The 17,942-nt window shown below is 41.0% G+C and overlaps 2 protein-coding genes across 3 annotated transcripts; both read left to right on the top strand.

Moving 5' to 3' along the window:
- The first annotated feature begins 149 nt into the window (after positions 1-149).
- LOC108055021 (uncharacterized) lies at positions 150-2,533 on the top strand. The gene is made up of 3 exons (XM_017138191.3): positions 150-527; positions 587-752; positions 1,930-2,533. The coding sequence occupies exons 1-3, from the start codon at positions 258-260 to the stop codon at positions 2,085-2,087; spliced, it is 594 nt and encodes a 197-aa protein (XP_016993680.3). The 5' UTR covers positions 150-257; the 3' UTR covers positions 2,088-2,533.
- An 858-nt stretch (positions 2,534-3,391) lies between these two features.
- LOC108055072 (ikaros family zinc finger protein) lies at positions 3,392-17,706 on the top strand. Of its 2 annotated transcripts, none has more exons than XM_017138269.3 (5): positions 3,392-3,665; positions 12,419-13,606; positions 13,710-14,039; positions 14,789-14,929; positions 14,986-17,706. In XM_017138269.3, the coding sequence occupies exons 2-5, from the start codon at positions 12,419-12,421 to the stop codon at positions 15,469-15,471; spliced, it is 2,145 nt and encodes a 714-aa protein (XP_016993758.2). In that variant the 5' UTR covers positions 3,392-3,665; the 3' UTR covers positions 15,472-17,706. The 2 variants fall into 2 exon arrangements, with proteins under 2 accessions (XP_016993758.2, XP_016993757.2); XM_017138268.3 differs by having other exon boundaries at positions 13,677-14,039.
- Positions 17,707-17,942: the final 236 nt, after the last annotated feature.

Here is a 17,942-nt window from a genome sequence, read left to right as displayed (position 1 = left end):
TATATTAATCGCAGCTATTATACAAAAATGTAGTTACACTACAAATTAAAAACTCTAAACAGATTTCGTTGAAAATTTCAGAAAAGGCTCCGTTGGTTCGGAGCTCCGGTTAATCAGGTTAGTATATCGAATAGGCAATGAAAAATCGAATAAATCTAGGACTATCGGCAACAAAACATAAACGTTTTTGTGTACAAAAGGAATTTATGGTTATTTGTATTAAAGGATGGTCTAGTTAAGCTCGCAACTATTTCGGAATGAGCAAGCAGAAGTACACCGATTTTTTGACCGAGGACGATCCCCTGTTGCCCGACAAGGAGTCCCTGGAAGATAAACTAGCGGTGTTGCAAAATAAACTGGATGAAATCCTGGAGAATCAAAATCAGATCCTGACACTTGTTTGCCAGGTGGCTCGCAATAGGACAACCGGTGATCAGTACAAGGTCGAGGTGGATTATTTCCCGGTGACGGATCCTGAAGAGCTCCAGAATCTAGACGACAATCTCTCCGAGCCGGGCAATAAATATGTGAGTTGCAAACAAAATAGTTATGCTATTATGGTAGTCACCAGTTTACTACTTTTCAGGCAAACCTTATTCGCCGGATTTTAAGACCAGAAGGACGAATAGAACCGCTGAAGAAGAACTTTTCAAAGTTGTTCGAGTACAATGTTCTAATGGCATACAACTACGATGGTGTGAGCACCAAACAGTCCTTTAAGCAGTACAAACACCTAAATAAAACCATTTTTGGTAAGTAAGCTTCTGCAGTATGGTGATTACAATCTTATATTATTCAATTGTCATATTTTACCTAAGCTAAGCGATTTCTTAAGCCAAATACCCTTTTTATACAGTCTCTTAGCGTCTCACTTTTAAAGTCTCCGATTTGTGCACTGAAAAGAATACCAAGTCGTTATACCAAGCCAATCTTTGGGTAAATTTGTATAGCAACTTTTCTCTTCCGCTTGTTAAATTTAAAAGAAGGTTTAAACTCTGATTTCTCATACGATTTCAAAGTTGTAACCCTACTTTAAATTCAACAAACGGACGAGAAAATTACCCTAAGGCTGACAACTTTTAGGTGATTTAAACAAAAAGTATTTCATAAATTTCTGAAGGCAATGCCAAAGCTGAAAAAATTATGTTACTACTAATAGGAAATAATAATCAAAATATTATCTGTTTTCGGATTATTTTGAAATTGATTTTTCGATTCTTCCTAGTCAGCCATATAATAGTCGTCTGATTTTTGTTAAATTTAATTTAAAATTCTGAAATATTTAAAAATATATATCCCAGAGTAGAAGACAACAACAAATTGATTTTTCGATTCATCCTATGTCAGCCATATAATAATCGTCTGATTTTTGTTAAATTTAATTTAAAATTCTGAAATATTTAAAAATATATATCCCAGAGTAGAAGACAACAACAAATTGATTTTTCGATTCTTCCTATGTCAGCCATATAATAATCGTCTGATTTTTGTTCAATTTAATTTAAAATTCTGAAATATTTAAAAATATATATCCCAGAGTAGAATACAACAACAAATTGATTTTTCGATTCTTCCTATGTCAGCCATATAATAGTCGTTTGATTTTTGTTTAATTCATTTAATTTAAAATTCTAAAATATTTAAAAATATATATCCCAGAGTAGAAAACAACACAATAAAAATCAACGAATCCTTAATTTTTTTTGCTTTACTTTTTCAACCATTCTATGGGAGCTATAAGATATAGTTGTCCGATCCGGCTAGTTATATACTACCTGCAATAGAAAGAAAACGTTTGGGAAAGTTTAATCCCGATAGCTTCAAAACTTAGGAATTTTTATTTGATTGGTTAAATTAAATTGAATCTTTTTTTGAAATAATCAATCAATTAACACCTAAGTTAATTGCTTTTTAACCTCTTATTTTTAGGAGTCTTAAAAACAGATGGATACACCGAATCGGATTACGTTGCCGATATCAGAGATGCATTCAATACGTTAAAGCGCCGCTATCATAAAAGGAACCATGATTTCAGGAGGAAGATTCAACGGTTTCAAAAAAGCGAGCCAGACTGTGATTGGGAATAGCTGATGATTTTGTCACAATTTTCATATATTTTATTTGCAAAGCTTATCTCAATGAAAGGAATACAAAGCCAAACCGGTTTTTGGAACTCTTCTGTACGTTCTGTTCTTTCCACATTAATGAGGTTATTTTCGGCTTGCGTAGCACCTGAAACCGTCAGACTTTCAAACCGTAACGTTCTGGTCGAACTCCCCTTGGAAAAATATGGATCAAAGATTTCACCACTCAGTAAGGCTCATCTTAACTTTGAGATATATTATTTATTTTGTAAATTTATTTAAGCGCTCATAATTTCTTTAAATAAGTTCTTGGAGCACATGGCACCGAGAATGCATATTCGTATATATAATTACTTTTTGCTTAGCCATTTGTTTCATGACAACCAGCTTATAAGATGATAAGACATGTAAATATACTAACTGAATAAAGGAAAATGCTAATTAAACAAGGTCTAAACAAAAGTTATTTCAGGAGACACCGGTAGGACACTTTTCTAAAGATGATGTGATTTTTTAAATTAGTTAATTTCTTTAAAACACAAAATTGTATTTTATTTATAATCTGTAAAATAACTTTTATATATTCGTATTAAGGATGTACAGCAAAAGCTAATTTTATAAGAAATGTAAAGATTGGCCTATAGGTTAAAACTCTTCTGCTTAATTCGGTTTCTTAATATAGTACAGGAGTAATTAGGTAAATATATTGTTGTTGTTCAACATAGAGTTGTGTGGTTTATACATTTATCTTTATAATAGGTCATTGAAAAATTGCATGATCTTTAAGAAACATGATGCCCAAGATATTTTTTTAATGGACATTTAATCGACAGTCCCACTGAGACAAGTGATTTTAAATGAAAACGACGAGAGTCGCTGCACTTGGTGAAAAAGCCAAGTTAGCAGGGTTCAGTAAACTTGTTTCCAATTTGAAAATGGTTATGCCAGCCGGATAAAAACATTTTCCGATGGTTTAAGGCATTGCAACAACAAGTACTAGCACTCAGTTGCACAGTCGGTGTAGCGGGCCATAAATGAGAACTCAATTAGAACGTTTACATTTCTGTAAGAAACGAGTTGCTGCCGCTGCTGCTGCTGCTGCTGCTGCTGTAGTTGCTGTGGTGGTACATTATTTTTTGGCCTAAATAGTAGGCCTTGAGGAATCGGAATCGCTTGAGTTGTTTTTGTTTTACCGAGCGCCACGGGCAGCGACGCCGACAGCGACGCGGGCAGCGGCAGCGTCGGCGGAGCTAGAGTCTCGATTCCGAGAGATACCGATTCCGAATCCGAATCCGCTCAGAGTGGATTCGTCTTTTGGCCCATTCGGATGTGGCCTCCGAGCGCGCGTTGTCCACTGACAGTTTTATTATTATTATTGTTGTTATTATTATTATTATTATTTGGGGCCCAAAGCTAACTCTTGCCCTTTTGAGCTGCGCGTAATTTCGATTTCGGTTTGGTTTTCGAATCCATATCCATTCGGCATCTCGCGTTCACGTTCGCGTTGTTTCGAGTGCATCCACATCCACAACCACATCCACAGCGATTGTTGTTGTGTTCCAGTTGCCGTTTTTGTGGGAGGTTAGTTGGTTGAATAATCCGCGACTCGACTCCGCAGTGTACGCAAATTGCAAATTGCAAAAGTAATGCCCCCGCTCCATGGAATCCATTGAGAAACATAGATCCAAGAACTGCAATAATGCCCTAGTGTTTGTGTGAGAGAGCGCGCGCCAGTGCCTGTGTGTGTGTGTGTGTGTGTGTTAGAATGCACCTTGTGGTATTTTGAAATCTAAAATTGCCAAACACCCAACGCGTTTCTTTTTTTCGAGAGCATTGCAAAAGACTCCAGCTGTGCTAATGCTAAGTAAAAACGAAAAGAAAAAACTGAACGAAAAAACCGAAGAACCAAAGAACTCAAAAGCTAAAAACCGAGAAAAAGAAACTGAAAATCAGAAGCCAAGGCTGCCGCTCTTTTATTTTAGCGGGTATGTAATTACGAAACTCCTGCGAGCGCCTGGCTATTTCGGATATCTGTCGGATTGCGACAGATTTTCGTGGATTTTCCGCCATGGATTAATGGGCGCCAAGGGTACAGCCAGCTTTCCCACACGCACACACTAACGCTTTTATTGGCCAACATACAGTCAAACTTCCATAGGTGACCCCACCATCTGTCACTTTTAATAACTCTATTTATGGAGACTTTTAATGGGAATTTAAGAAATTATTCACATTTTATGCGATCCTATAACAAGATGAAGTATTTTCTAAATTTTTAGTTAATCTTCAGTAAACTTGTTTCCAATTTGAAAATGGTTTGTCACTTTTAATAACTATATTTTTGGGGACTTTTAATTCAAATTTAAGAATCTTTTTCGCATTTTATGCAATACTAGAATAAGATTTTTTCTAGATTTTTAGTTAATCTTGCAAGATTTTCAGTATAAGACGTATTATTTTAATTAATTTTACAAATACTTTCAACTTCTTCAAGTTGCCTTTCATGAGATTGGTTTCTTGTTATTTCTTCACCCAATCAAAATAGCATACGATAATTCCTCCAGCCCTAAAGACACAAAAGCCATATGGAGTTACTCCGAATTCAATATCGGGGAGTTGCACTGTATTTACCTACGTCACGCCCACCTGATTTCAGTGCAATCGCGTTGGCCCAGTTTACGGGCATGCTCCAAGACAAAATACACTCCTACAAGGTCGATTGCCTATGTGTGCTGCTGTTTCTGCCTTTGCGGCTGTGGCTGGCGTTTTTCTATACCAGTTTCTAAACCTGCCGCAGCTAGTTTCAATTTCTACTGGGATTATCTGCTCCGGCTTCGGTGGCTGCGACGCCTCCGTCGCTGCTGCAGGTGGCGATGGCGATGGCTGCAGCTCTCTGGGAGCTCATTACTTGGTCCGTCCCCGTCCCTCCCCCATCCCTCATTCCCCGTACCTCGTTCCTTCACCTCAGCCACCTCGTCTGTGTGATTGTGACACAGAAACCAACTAAGAAGTATGTGGAAATCTCTTGGCTGCATCGAAATCAAATCAGAAACTCGAGTTGGTCTCGCCAGTCGGCTCCGCGTTGAGTTTCCATTTCAGAACATATGCGCGTTTTCGCAATAGTTTCCAACCAGAAGATTGCTACCTGCCCATTCAAGAAGGGGTTTGGGCATTTTGAAACGCCAGTCACACCTGTTTCTATATTCGATATGGTTTAAATAAAGCTGAAACGGAACCCACCTAAGAACGCTTTTCCCTTAAAGATATGTTGCCCAAAGCTTAGATTTAAAAAATTATTTATTTTAAAGACTTTTATAAACAAGTTGAATATATTATTATCTCCATCTATTTGTTCTAATGATAAAAAATTATTCAGAACTAAGAGTTTGAATACAAATCTGCGATTCATAGAACTGTGCCTAAGCTTTCAACAAATTAAAAACTTCCACAAAAAGTTTCTCTTCTTTATAACTTTATGTTAAGAACTGGGTTTATAGGGCGTAGCGCATTTAGAAAGGATTTCATAAAAATTAAAGGGAAACCATATGTAACCATATGTTATGGTCATAAGAAATTAACAGAAGATCAATATAAGAAAGCAACTAAAATAGTTTTTTAAGCCAGAATTATAGGAAAACTAAGAATCCCACCGGATTATGAATTTATATTTTAGAGTGGTTGCCATTTAGAGGGTCTTTACTGTGGCACTTCCAATTCATTCCGCCTCCCTTATCGATTCCCAATTTGTCTCTTGCATTTGGGATGCCAGAATGATGCTCTGCATCCCTGGCTCATTCCCCAAAAGCAGCACACACGCACACAGTGACAGGCGGACAACCCTCTTTTGCCCCTACCCCCAACCAACCACCCACCACCCTTGCTACCCACCCACCCACACAGCCACACTGCAGTGTGCTCAATTCGGATGTGTGTGCCTGTGTGCGACTGTGTGTGCGAGTGCATCTCCCCCACAGCAACTGCAAACTGCACTGCAAACTGCAGACTGCACGAACTGTGGTGCAATAAACGACGAGCGAACGGAACGGAACGCATATTGCGTTGGCGGCGATAGCTTGGATGTTGTTGGTGCTGCTGCTGCTGCTGCTCCCTCTGCTCCCTCATCCCCCGCCATCCCCCATCCCCTCCCTTCCCCCCCTCGATGATGACAGCCGAGGTCGTAGGCAAAGACGACGGCATACGCTCGAGTAACTGGCCCACCACTACAAGCAGCCAAACCTGTTGACCTAATTTCAAATTCTGCTGTGTCTTGTTGTTGCTGCTGCGGCTGATCTGTGTCTCTGTGCCATCGGTTGTGTGTTTGTGTGTGTGCGAGTGAGTGGCGGCTCTCTGGGCATCGGTGTATTGGTGGATTGTGCCGGAGAGCCAAACGATTGGCAAATCTTCGCCAGTGGTGTTTGGCGCCAAGGGGGATCCACATCCACATCCACTCTTCATGGGAGAATAACCCAACGAAAAAAGAAGGCCTTCAAAATCAAGCATTCCCCAAAACGTAGATCTTCAAACAGCAGTTGACTGGTTTATGCTTTGGGAAAATATATGTGTATGCAGTTATTAAAACCAAATCTGAAATTAAGTGTTTTACGCTCACCAAAGATGGAAAATTTCTACAGATTTTTGTAATTCTACAAAAATGCTTAGGGAAGATCACGTTCGGTGATTCGAATTTTCCATCTTACGGATGAAGTGGCCGTTAGACTTTATGGCTTGCGTAAACTTTAAACTTTAAAGAAAAGTTTATTACGACTAAGGAAAGAACATTTCGAATTCTTAAAAGTTCCCTACCAGTTAATAATTTTTGTCCAACAAAGTGAACTTTTATGCATCCTTTTACTTCCATTTTTAAAACCTTAATAACTGAGTATGGTAAATGTGTGTATTTCAAAACAGTAAATAATATTGCAATTTAAATCGATATATTTTTTATTTTCTTTAGACAATATTTTATTTGTTTTTATTCTAATAAAATGTTAAATTTTTTTATAAAAAATAAAGAATATTAATTTTAGGGCTAAATTAAACTGCATTGAAAGGCAATAGTTCATATGGGTTAATTTTAAGATAACTTTTGTATAACTTTTATAAAAGTTTGTTTAAACACACATTAGCTTTATATGATTGGATAATAACTTCTCTCAGTGCAGAAATAAATGTAGGTAATAACTATCGGATCCCCCACCCCTTTGAACTCTGACTCACCTGAAGTGGTGCCCCCCCTTTGGACGCCAGCCCTGGCATTTCCGTCCCAAACAAAACGGAGACAGACACAGAATACGTACACAGATACAGATGCATTTGGTGGGACTTCCACATCCAAATCCATTCCCACCAGCAATTGCAGTTTGGATTCAGTTCGTGTCAGTTTAATTCGGTATTTCGAAATTTCGGAATCGGGAATTTATTGGCAGATTTTCTAATTTGGTGCATTTGCTAAAAGAACGCATAGTAGTGTGAGTTTTGAGGGGGCGTATCCCACCTTATTTATATTTTGTATTTGTTTTTGCGTCCCAGTAACCACAAGAAATTACGGTCGCTGCCACAAGCTGCTGCCTCTGCCGGCGTCGCTGCCGGCGTCGCCGCCTGCTCCACTTGTCGCAGTGACGAAACGTTCGTGCCCAGTGTGTTTGTGTGTGTTTCCCAGTGTTTGTGTGCAGAGAAAATCAAGTGAATCAAAATGAGCGTATAATTAGGTCAACACACAACAAAAATTATACGCTAGCCACTTACCAAAGAGAGCAGAGCGGCAGGCGGACTCTCTCTCTGGGAATCGGAAGTGGGGCAGAGCATGGTTGTTGGTCCCATCAATTAGAAATTAATTCACGCGCCTAATGCTACAAAATTGCAACTGCAGCGAGAGCAAAAAGCATGCACCTGCAACAACCACAACAACCAGGGAGAGCGGTGCGGGTGTGAGAAAAGCATAAACAAAAACGGGACATGCGCTGCACTTGCCGAACGAGAGAGAGTGGGAGAAAGAGCGTGGGAGCCGAGATGGGGAGAGCGGTTGTATACAGAGAGATGCAACATTCGCTCAGCTGGCTTTTGGCTGCCACATGGAAAGAAAAGCAGATAATCAATTTAAAATAACAAGTGTTTTAAATAGATTGATGTTAAAATTAAAAAAAAAATCATTTTGCCGGTCTAAAAACTAAAGAAATAATTTGATACAAGCTTTTGTAACCAGATAAAATTCCCAATGAAATTAAAACCTCTTAAGACAATTTGAAAATTAAATCTTAAATTTACATTCCAGGAAAATCATATGTACTTTAGGGCGGTCCAAAAAATGAAATTCTTTTCTCACCCCTTAACATGGTATATTAAATTATTAAAAAAATGTACATATGTGAAAACAAAACAATTTTTTTCGAGATTTAGACCTTGCGAAACGTCTTCAAAGTTTGCTTTAAAATTACTCATACGACATGTATAACAGTTCGAATTTGGTCGAAAAAAATCGGTATAATCGTACATTGTACTTGCTTAGATAACATTGTGTCTGGCACATAAAATTAAAATTTCACCTTTGCGCCATTAAAGTTCTCCCGGCTTTTTTTCAGTGTGGAAGAGAGCGGCTGTACACAGAGAGCTCCAAAGTTCGCTCAGCTGCTTTCGGCTCCCACTGAACTATTTTTTTCCCCACTTTTTTGCGCCCGTTTCTTGATTTTCTTGCGTTGTTGTTGCTGCTGCTGCCCGTTGCTTGTTGGCCGTGGCAAGTGTTTCGCAATGAGTGCAGGCCAGGCCAAAACCGAAATGAAATCATCGCCGTGCGCTCTCTGGCATTGATAGAGGGGGGAAATTCCTGTTCCACTTTCTATTATGGGAGTCGGGTCGTCGCTTGTTGTTGTTGCTGCTGCAGCAGCAGCCAAAGCAGCGGCAAAAGTAGCAAAACAGCACGTAGCATAAAAGTGTGTCACCATGGGAAAGTGGTTTTCTCTCTCCCGCTTCTCTCTTTTTCGCTCTGTTCTTGTTCTCATTTCGACGCACATGTTACCCGCTTGTTGTTGCTGTTGTCGTTGTTATTTTCTTTTTCTTTTTGGGAATGCTTCATTGATTTGCCAAAGGAGGGAACAAAAACAAAAGCAACTCCATCGACCGACTGACTCATTTTGTTGCGTGACGAAAGGCGATCTCCCCGCCCTTCCCACGCTGGAAAACCGGTAAAAGGAAAAAAAACGCTGCTAAGGTCAAATCTGTTATATGGTCTATTTTGCATGAAGATCCAGCCTTCGAAAGTCAATCGCCTTCAAAAAGATGCGTCCGTCTTCGTTTTCAACTCCACTTCTACCTCGCTTCCAAATCCAATTCCGACTCCCATTCCGTTTTTGATCCACAACTTCCAGCAACAACAGCAACTCGAATTCCCCACTGGTCAATGCAATGCTAATAAACTAGCTTTTGATTTAAATTTGAATGGGAATCGTGCGCCGCGGCCTAAGGCTATGCAAAAGATTCATTTGGCCTACAAGCCAACGCACAGTGGCTTTAAGTCAGCGATATGGAATTTGGAACTTACCTAAATTAAATTAATATTTTCTTAAATGATTTTCCAGTTTCATTTGAATTTCTTATTAAAACAAAATAATATTTATTTTCAATTTATAAATATTTCAAAAAACGCTTTCCTTATAAAAGGATGCTTAAAAAAATGTATAGCATACATTTTGAGTGCACTTTAAAATGCTGACAACAACCCAATCGCCCAACCCTGAGGATACAACACTATCCACAATGTAAGGTCCTGTGGCTTAAAGTTTTCAAATAAATCGATAAAATGTAAAATCTCAAAACTGGGTTACTATAAAAAATTACTCATACGCAACGTAAATATTACTTATACGCAGTGTTGGAATTTCGAATCATTTTGACTTACTTAAAATATGTAAATGCAACAAAACCAATTATTTCTTTATAAAGTTAAACAAAATTCTATTTATTTAATTTCATCAAAAAATTTTACAAACATATAACAACATCAGTTGAATGCAAGCATAAAGAATCATTGGCATTTTTTGAATAATTTTTTGAAATGTGTATCAGGTTTCTTAGAATTTTGCAAATTACCTTTTTTAACTAAGAAATATCAGAATATATTCCATACGTATAAACAACTTAGCAGCTGCAATATTTTGGCAACTTGAAAGAACGTCATGGTTTTATTCGATCTCTCGGCGGCACCCGTTTTAGACCACCCTAACCCGAACAAAAATCCGCCCACGTGGGCGCACCTTTATGGCCGACCGGTGGACAGTGTGCGACATCATTAAGGGCTCTCAGGGCGCTCCAATTATGTCGCTCACTTGTGTGTGTGCTCCCATTTCGCATTTCTCCTACCATTTCTCATTTCCAGAGCGGCTCAAAGCCCAAGCGACGCTTTATATTTTCTTTTGCTTTCGGCTTTCGGGGCTTCGAATTGGGAACAGCACGGTGGGCAAGTGAAAATGCGGGACACCCCAAAGACCAAAGACCCGAATCCCCAGGTTGGGTCGTATGTTAGCCATCGCTTGGCCAGAGATTATGATGATGATGATGGCGAGGTGGTGGCGATAATGATAATAATGATAAAGCCTGACCCAGTTGCACTCTAAAACTTGACCCAATGACTCCATTGGGTTGGCAACTATGGCATTTATAATGCCAAAGCCAACAGCGCCTCATAATTACTGAAAATGCAAACCGACTTTTGTGCGTTTTTCAGCGTTTTAAGTTTTGGTTTTTGTTTTTGGTTTTGTTGTTTTGCGCTCGGTGCGAGCTAATGCTTACAAGTTTACAACATTTAAGTGGCCTGGCCCGAAAAAGAAGTTTCGTGGCGAAAAACCCGTTCGCCAGCGCGGTGGTGTAGCATCGAAAAAGTGAATTTGTAATTATGTAGATGCCTCGAAAATGGGCCTACGACACACATTTCATTTTTCAGAGTGCTGACCTGGCCAGAAATGCACAACCAACCACTCGCATATATCTCTTTGGCCGCATGTGGGCATAGGGAAGCTGGTCGGGGCTGAGGTCGAACCCCATGGCTCTTGGCTTTTGTGATCTGGCTAATGCTAATGCACAAGCATTCAAGGTTGAATTAAATTAGCTGCGAGAAGAGCTTGGCCAGCTCTGTCGAATGATTATGGATGATGATTTATACGCTGCCCGATATACATACACTCACTCGGACGCCCCACACATCCGCACATCCGCACCTGTGCATATGTGGCGGTACCTACAACTGTCTATGGGTATCCACATTTGACCTATTGCCAAAACCCGGGTCAGACGACGGGTGACATGCGTCACTAAGCCAAAGTTGCACAATGGGCCGAAACTCGAAACTTTAATTATAAACTCTTTTTTTGGAAAGTACCTTGGAGTTTCGATGAAGCCTAATTTATAAAAAAGATGTTTTTCTGGGTCGGTATAATTAGGATGGTTAAAAAATTGTCTTATGCTAACATTTTTTTAAAGTCTTCTTCGAAATGCTCTTATATATGAACCCATAATTTCATTTTAATTTCTTTAACAGCAGATTAAGAATACCATTTATTTAGGTTATATTTGATCTAACGTTTTTGTTTGAAACAAGAATATCTTCTTTAAGTTTGGCCTAAGCAACGCCAAAATTTTGTGCCAAATGCCATTTAGTTGCCATTGTGTTTGCCGCAAACTTTTGAATGATTTGCTTGGTTTTTGTTGGTGCGGTTGGTCCCCATCTCTGGTTCGGGGCAGCGATTTCTGTGTGTGTGTGTTTGGGTGTCCAAATGATTGCCCACCTGCAAGACCAGTAATTGGCCCCAATAACTTTGGTATTTTCATAGCACGAAGTCAACGTCAACGCCGGCAAACAACTACAGCAACAAGGCCGCCCAAAAATGGTCGGTGTCGATGTGGTTGTTGGCGGTTTGGTTCTTGGCGAATTCTCCGCAGGTTCCCCTTACCCCTAACCGCTCCCCCACGGCCCCCATGGCCCCCTCATCCCACGAAGCTGCGACGCTGACACCAATTTGGCTTATTAGAGTCGAAGTCTGAGTTTGGGCTTGGGTCTCTGGGTTGGAAGCACTTGAAATGCCAAAAACTGACTGCAAAATAAAGCAACAAAAATAGCAACCACAGCTTGTCATCGATTTTCGGGCGTGGTCTGGACTAATCTGATTCGCACTGAGCGAAAAAAGGGGTGTTAATATCCTTCAATAGTAATTAATTCAAATACTTACAATTCCTAAAATGTGTCTATAAATAATAATAATTTTCAACCAAAATAAATTTAATTTCTATATTCATATATTCATATTCTTTGAGTGAGATCTAAAACCATTATCGTTCTTCATTTCCAGATGGCCGAAACGATCAGTACGGCAGCCAGCGGCATGGAGTTGGCCCTAAAGGACCCCAGTCCGACGGTGGGTGGTGGCATCATTGTGGACATGACGCCCACCACGGCGGCCCTGCTGCATCACAATGCGATGGCGCTGCGCAGCCTCAAGGAAGCCGCCTCATCCGCCTCCGAATCGGAGCTCCAGGAGCCGCGATCGCCGACGCCCACGCCCACGAATCTCAGCACCGGCCCCCACTCGCCGCCCATGACTTTCCGCTGCGAGCGCTGCGACAGCTTCGAGACCAGCTCGCGGGCATCCCTGCTGCTCCATGTGGTCCAGTGCCTGGCGGGTCAGGCGGCGGCGGCGGCAGCAGCGGCGGCCGCATCGGCGCGGCTGAAGAGCGAGGATCTGCAGGAGCCGGAGAACATGAGCCTGGGTCACATGGAGGGCGGCGGCAAGGAGACGGGCAACAATTCCAGCTCCTCGGCCAGCTCCTCGCCGGCGGGAAATAGCGGCGGCGGAGGAGGAGGAGGCGGTGGTGGCGGCAATAGCAGTTCCCGCAAGGTCTTCGAGTGCGATGTGTGCAACATGAAGTTCTCCAACGGCGCCAACATGCGACGCCACAAGATGCGGCACACCGGGGTCAAGCCGTACGAGTGCCGGGTGTGCCAGAAGCGGTTCTTCCGCAAGGATCACCTGGCGGAGCACTTCACCACGCACACCAAGACGCTGCCCTATCACTGTCCCATCTGCAATCGCGGCTTCCAGCGGCAGATAGCGATGCGTGCCCACTTCCAGAACGAGCATGTGGGCCAGCATGATCTGGTGAAGACGTGCCCGCTCTGCAGCTACCGGGCGGGATCGATGAAATCGCTGAGGATTCACTTCTTCAACCGGCACGGCATCGATCTGGATAACCCCGGCCCGGGTGGCACCTCCTCGCTGCTTTTGGCCCTCGAATCGCAGGCTTCGGCGGCGGCAGCTGCAGCGGCAGCTAGTTACGTGCCACCTGGACTCAGTCCCGTGCCCGTGCAATCTCAGTCCCAGCAGCAACAGCAGCAGCAGCAGCAACAGGTGGCTCCGCCGGCCAGCGACAGCGGGGAGTCCATGCGATCCCTGGAGAATGCCACGCCTCCGATGCACTTCCTCACGCCCCACGTGGAGATCTCGACGCTGGGCGAGAGCGGCAATACGGAGTTGTTTAATGTAAGTCTATCGCTGCTTGGCAAGCTATCCCTTTTCCAAACAATCCCCTCGCTTACAAACGATAAACTAGCTGATTTGCGTTTGGCGTGAATCTGCATTACAGGGCAACAACAACAACAATAACAATAACTGCGCTACCAACAACAACAATAACAACATTAGCGGGAGCAACAACAGCAACTGCAACTCCATTAGCAATGGAAATGCCGAGTCCAATGGCGATAAGGTGAAAGATCGAGCCCTCATCATGCAATCGCCAGTGGAGCTGCCCATGGATTGCAACACAAAGGCCACGCCCATCACATCCAGCACCACAGCGAGCAGCCTGAGTGGCGGCCTCAAGAGCCACCACCAGCATCCGCACCACCACCACCACCATCACCACCACGAGAACCACATAACGCCGTCGATCAGTCTGATACCCATCAAACAGGTGAGTTTGACGAGCTGCAAGATCGGGGCGATAAATAAAGATCAACGCTTGGCATTTGACTGGGCGGATATCTATGAGGATTATCAGAGGTGCCATGTGTAGATACATCTTAATGTTAATTTATGGTAACTGTCAGAACTTAGATAACTATCGTAGGTATTTGGGAACTAAATTGGTTACTCAAGTTAGTTGAAGTTTAAAAACAGAAAAACAAAAACCATCTAAAAAATAGGCATACATTATTTTTGTGATTTCTTTAAGATCAGACAATTTTAATTTCTAATTAAAATGGTTAAAGAAACAGTTTAGAGCTACAACATATACAAGATATGGAAGTTCGAGCTGCGAACGATCGACTCTATACTTCATCTGCATGCGAAGGCGGAACAATATTTTCGAAAACCTGTTGTGCATCACAAAAGACTGCATACCTAATTTGGCTGAACTAGCTTTTATGGCTTTCCGAGATCCAGGGCTTATATATTGGTGTTTGATTCAGCGTTTGATCTTGACCTGTAAAATGAAATTTTGCGACCAACTTTTTTAAATTTCAAATGCCTTGAATAAATACCTATTAGCTATTTCATTTTGTTATAGAAATAATGTTAAAATAAAATAAAATACGACTTCTTTATTTTAAAAGGGATAAAGAAAATATATTTAAACTCCATTAATTTAGTAAATAAACTTTCGGCTCTCTGTATTTATGAAATTATTATAACCAAATTTTGTTTTACAATGACCAAAAGGAGCCCATGGCGGAGGATATGGACAAGAAGGACCTGATGAACGGCAGTGATCCCAGCAGCGACACAGAACAGGCTTCCAACAATAATAACAACAACAGCAGTAGCAACAACAACAACAACAGAATCACCTCACTGATCAAGGTACAAACCATTATTACATCTTCAAAACCATTATTAATTCAACCGATTCTAACCAGGTCTCGCCACTGAAATCACTCCTGCGCGAGGATCTCAAGCGACGAATCTGCGCAAAGGCCAACAACCGGATCACCCGGAATGCCACACCGCTGGAGAGCAATAACAACAACAACTCCGTGCTGTCCAACAGCCTGAGCAACGGATCGGGTCGAGGATCGCCGGGGCTCAATGGCGGCAGCGGTGGCAGCGGAGGTGGCGGCGGTCCCCCGGCTCCGGCGACACCCAATGCCTCGAACGGCGCCAGCTCGACGCCCATCTGCAACGGAACGATCACGTCGACCGGCCAGGATGGAGACCTGCTGCTCAACCGCAAGCTAATCCTCACCTGCCACTTCTGCGGCATCGAGTTCCCCGACGAGACGCTCTACTTCCTGCACAAGGGCTGCCACTGCGAGAGCAATCCGTGGCGGTGCAACATATGCGGCGAGCAGCTGAACAACGTATACGAGTTCAACTCGCACCTGCTCAGCAAGAGCCACCAATAGCAGCCACAGTTGGCCGGCAAGTAGACCTGGTAGGCCTGGTAGGAACCAGGAGCAGGACCAAGAGCTTGCCGGCTCGGGATCTGGATGGTCCCCCTCTCGAATCAATGCAGATTCAGAATATTTACTTAGCTCAATTTTGAGAGATTTTCCACAACCAGGCACACAGTTAAGCTCAGAGCAAATTATACACTTACCATCTAGTTCTACGTTTACACTTACGTCTACGTTACATATATATAGTTAGTTAGAGATAACTCATCATATTTTTATGATCTGCATGCAGAGAGTATGAAAATCAAATGAGAGCTACGTAGTTACCTAATCCCTTAAAGAGTCGAGGAGTCGAACAGTCGAGCAGTCGAGATTGCGGAATCAAAAACGATGGATATACAAACATATATACCTTCCCGGAGAAACCAACCCTGTTATGTAGTCTTATTCAGCATTAGGTTTTGTAGTTTAGTCCTTAAGTACTTGGCAATAATTTCCAGCCGGTTCAACTGGCCAGCAAAACACTTGCGTCAACGCGAGTCCGCTTAAGTCGGTTTTAGTGCATTATACATATAGTTAAGGCTCGCCTCAAAGGTGGCAGTTTATGGTTTTAAACATCCACAGTTCACACTTCACATAGATACATCTGATATCCGATATATATATGATATATATGCCTATACAGTTGCAGCGAAGGGCTTTAAATTTGTTATGTTTTCAGAGTTTAATGCGACAGCAGAAAGTTTAATTACGCGGATATAAACGAGAAGCTATATCTTCATATATTTACAGATTAACAACAGGATATATACGTACATAGCCAGGTTATATGCGCCACTTTCACACAGGAAACAGATGCAGACATACACACAGATACAGCTACAGATATAGATTCGTATTCAGATTCAGATCCAGATAAAGATTCTTTTAGCTTAGCAGAGGGTTAACGAATTATGAATTCAATTATTATACTCGTACCTTTTACATAGCTCCTAGTTTGAATAACTAATGTAACACAATAACAACAAAAACAAAAACAAAAAGAACAACAACATCGATCGAGGGTTTCTTCGATTGTGGAATAACATTTCGAATATTCGCACAGTGCTGCTCGTAAGTTTGCATACAACTGGAGCGTAGGAACATTTTTTAATAACAAGCAAGACAAAAACATGCAAAAATTACAATTGTGATACGAAATTGTTGTAAATAATTGGTAAATCGAAATATGAGTAACATGAACTTTATCGTTTAGACAAAACTATGCCTTAGATGCCTATGATAGCATTACATACATATACTGATATACTGATATCTACATCTACGATACGAGCGATCACTGTACAAACAACCAACTGGACATGAAACTGTTGATTAGTATAGTTAACTTTAGTGTAAATCAAAATTTGAAAAAGAGATCCCAGGAACCTCCTAATCAAAATCCCAATCCTTATCCTAATCCCAATTCCCGAACTCACCCCCCTTTGCTGACGTCACGGGTTGTATGCAGCCAGCAAGGCGCCACTGTGCGCTAAATTTTACTTCAAATTAACATCCGTCCATGATGTTCACAAATTCTAGCGAAAATAACACACTTATCCATAATGCTTACGTATGTAAAGAAAAATAAGAGGATTCGAAGCCAATCACATTGTTTAGTTCCCATCTTCTTCTGTTATTTGATCTGTACTTTTAGCTAGCTTTAATTCTTAGTCGAAGGTTTTTGTTAATCATTTTTTGTTGTTCATCCGTTAGCACATTAGAAGGTCACCTGCAGCACTTGCACATTATGTACATTACGTTCTTCCCAACTTCTTCTTAATATACTTAGCAATATATGGTAACCAATCACCCCCTTATTTTGCTCTTCTCTAGCCAATTCACACGTGTAAAAATGGTTTGTTGTGTTCAGTTAATATTTACTATTTACTACTCGGTAACTTACCACATAGGCATAATTTTGTTTTTGTTTTTAACTTTGTTGATCCAATATTATCAAGTTGTTACACAAATCAATCCATTTTGAAATCAAAAGGCGTTTAACGTTGAATGTAACAATTGAGCAATTTTTAGCGATCTTTCATGTTAAATTTTAATAGAATTAAATCGATACAGAACAGAAAACAATTAAAAACACCAAATGGATTAAGAACAGAAACAAAACATTTACTTAATTAGTGATTATAATTCTAGCTACAAACAAAAAAGGCATGTTAATTTTTTAGAAATAAAAATGGTTTAAAACAAACAAAATAAACGTGTTCTTTTATTAAAAAGCAGTGTAAATAAAGCAGTTCTTCTATGTTACCTTAACAGTGTAGATGAAATGTAGAGAATGCTTTATTGGACAATGTTACCACGTAGGTTGGGTGGGTGCATTCGCTAACTAACTGGGGTATCAACAAAATAGCTTATTATTTTTTTAAAAACTATATTTTCAGAGTGATTGAATTCAAAATGTGCATATTAATTATTACGTT

This window comes from Drosophila takahashii, chromosome 2R (assembly GCF_030179915.1).
Source record: "Drosophila takahashii strain IR98-3 E-12201 chromosome 2R, DtakHiC1v2, whole genome shotgun sequence".
Taxonomy (NCBI): domain Eukaryota; kingdom Metazoa; phylum Arthropoda; class Insecta; order Diptera; family Drosophilidae; genus Drosophila; species Drosophila takahashii.
Note: the sequence above shows the minus strand (reverse complement) of the source record. Positions and strands in the feature narration are given on the sequence as shown.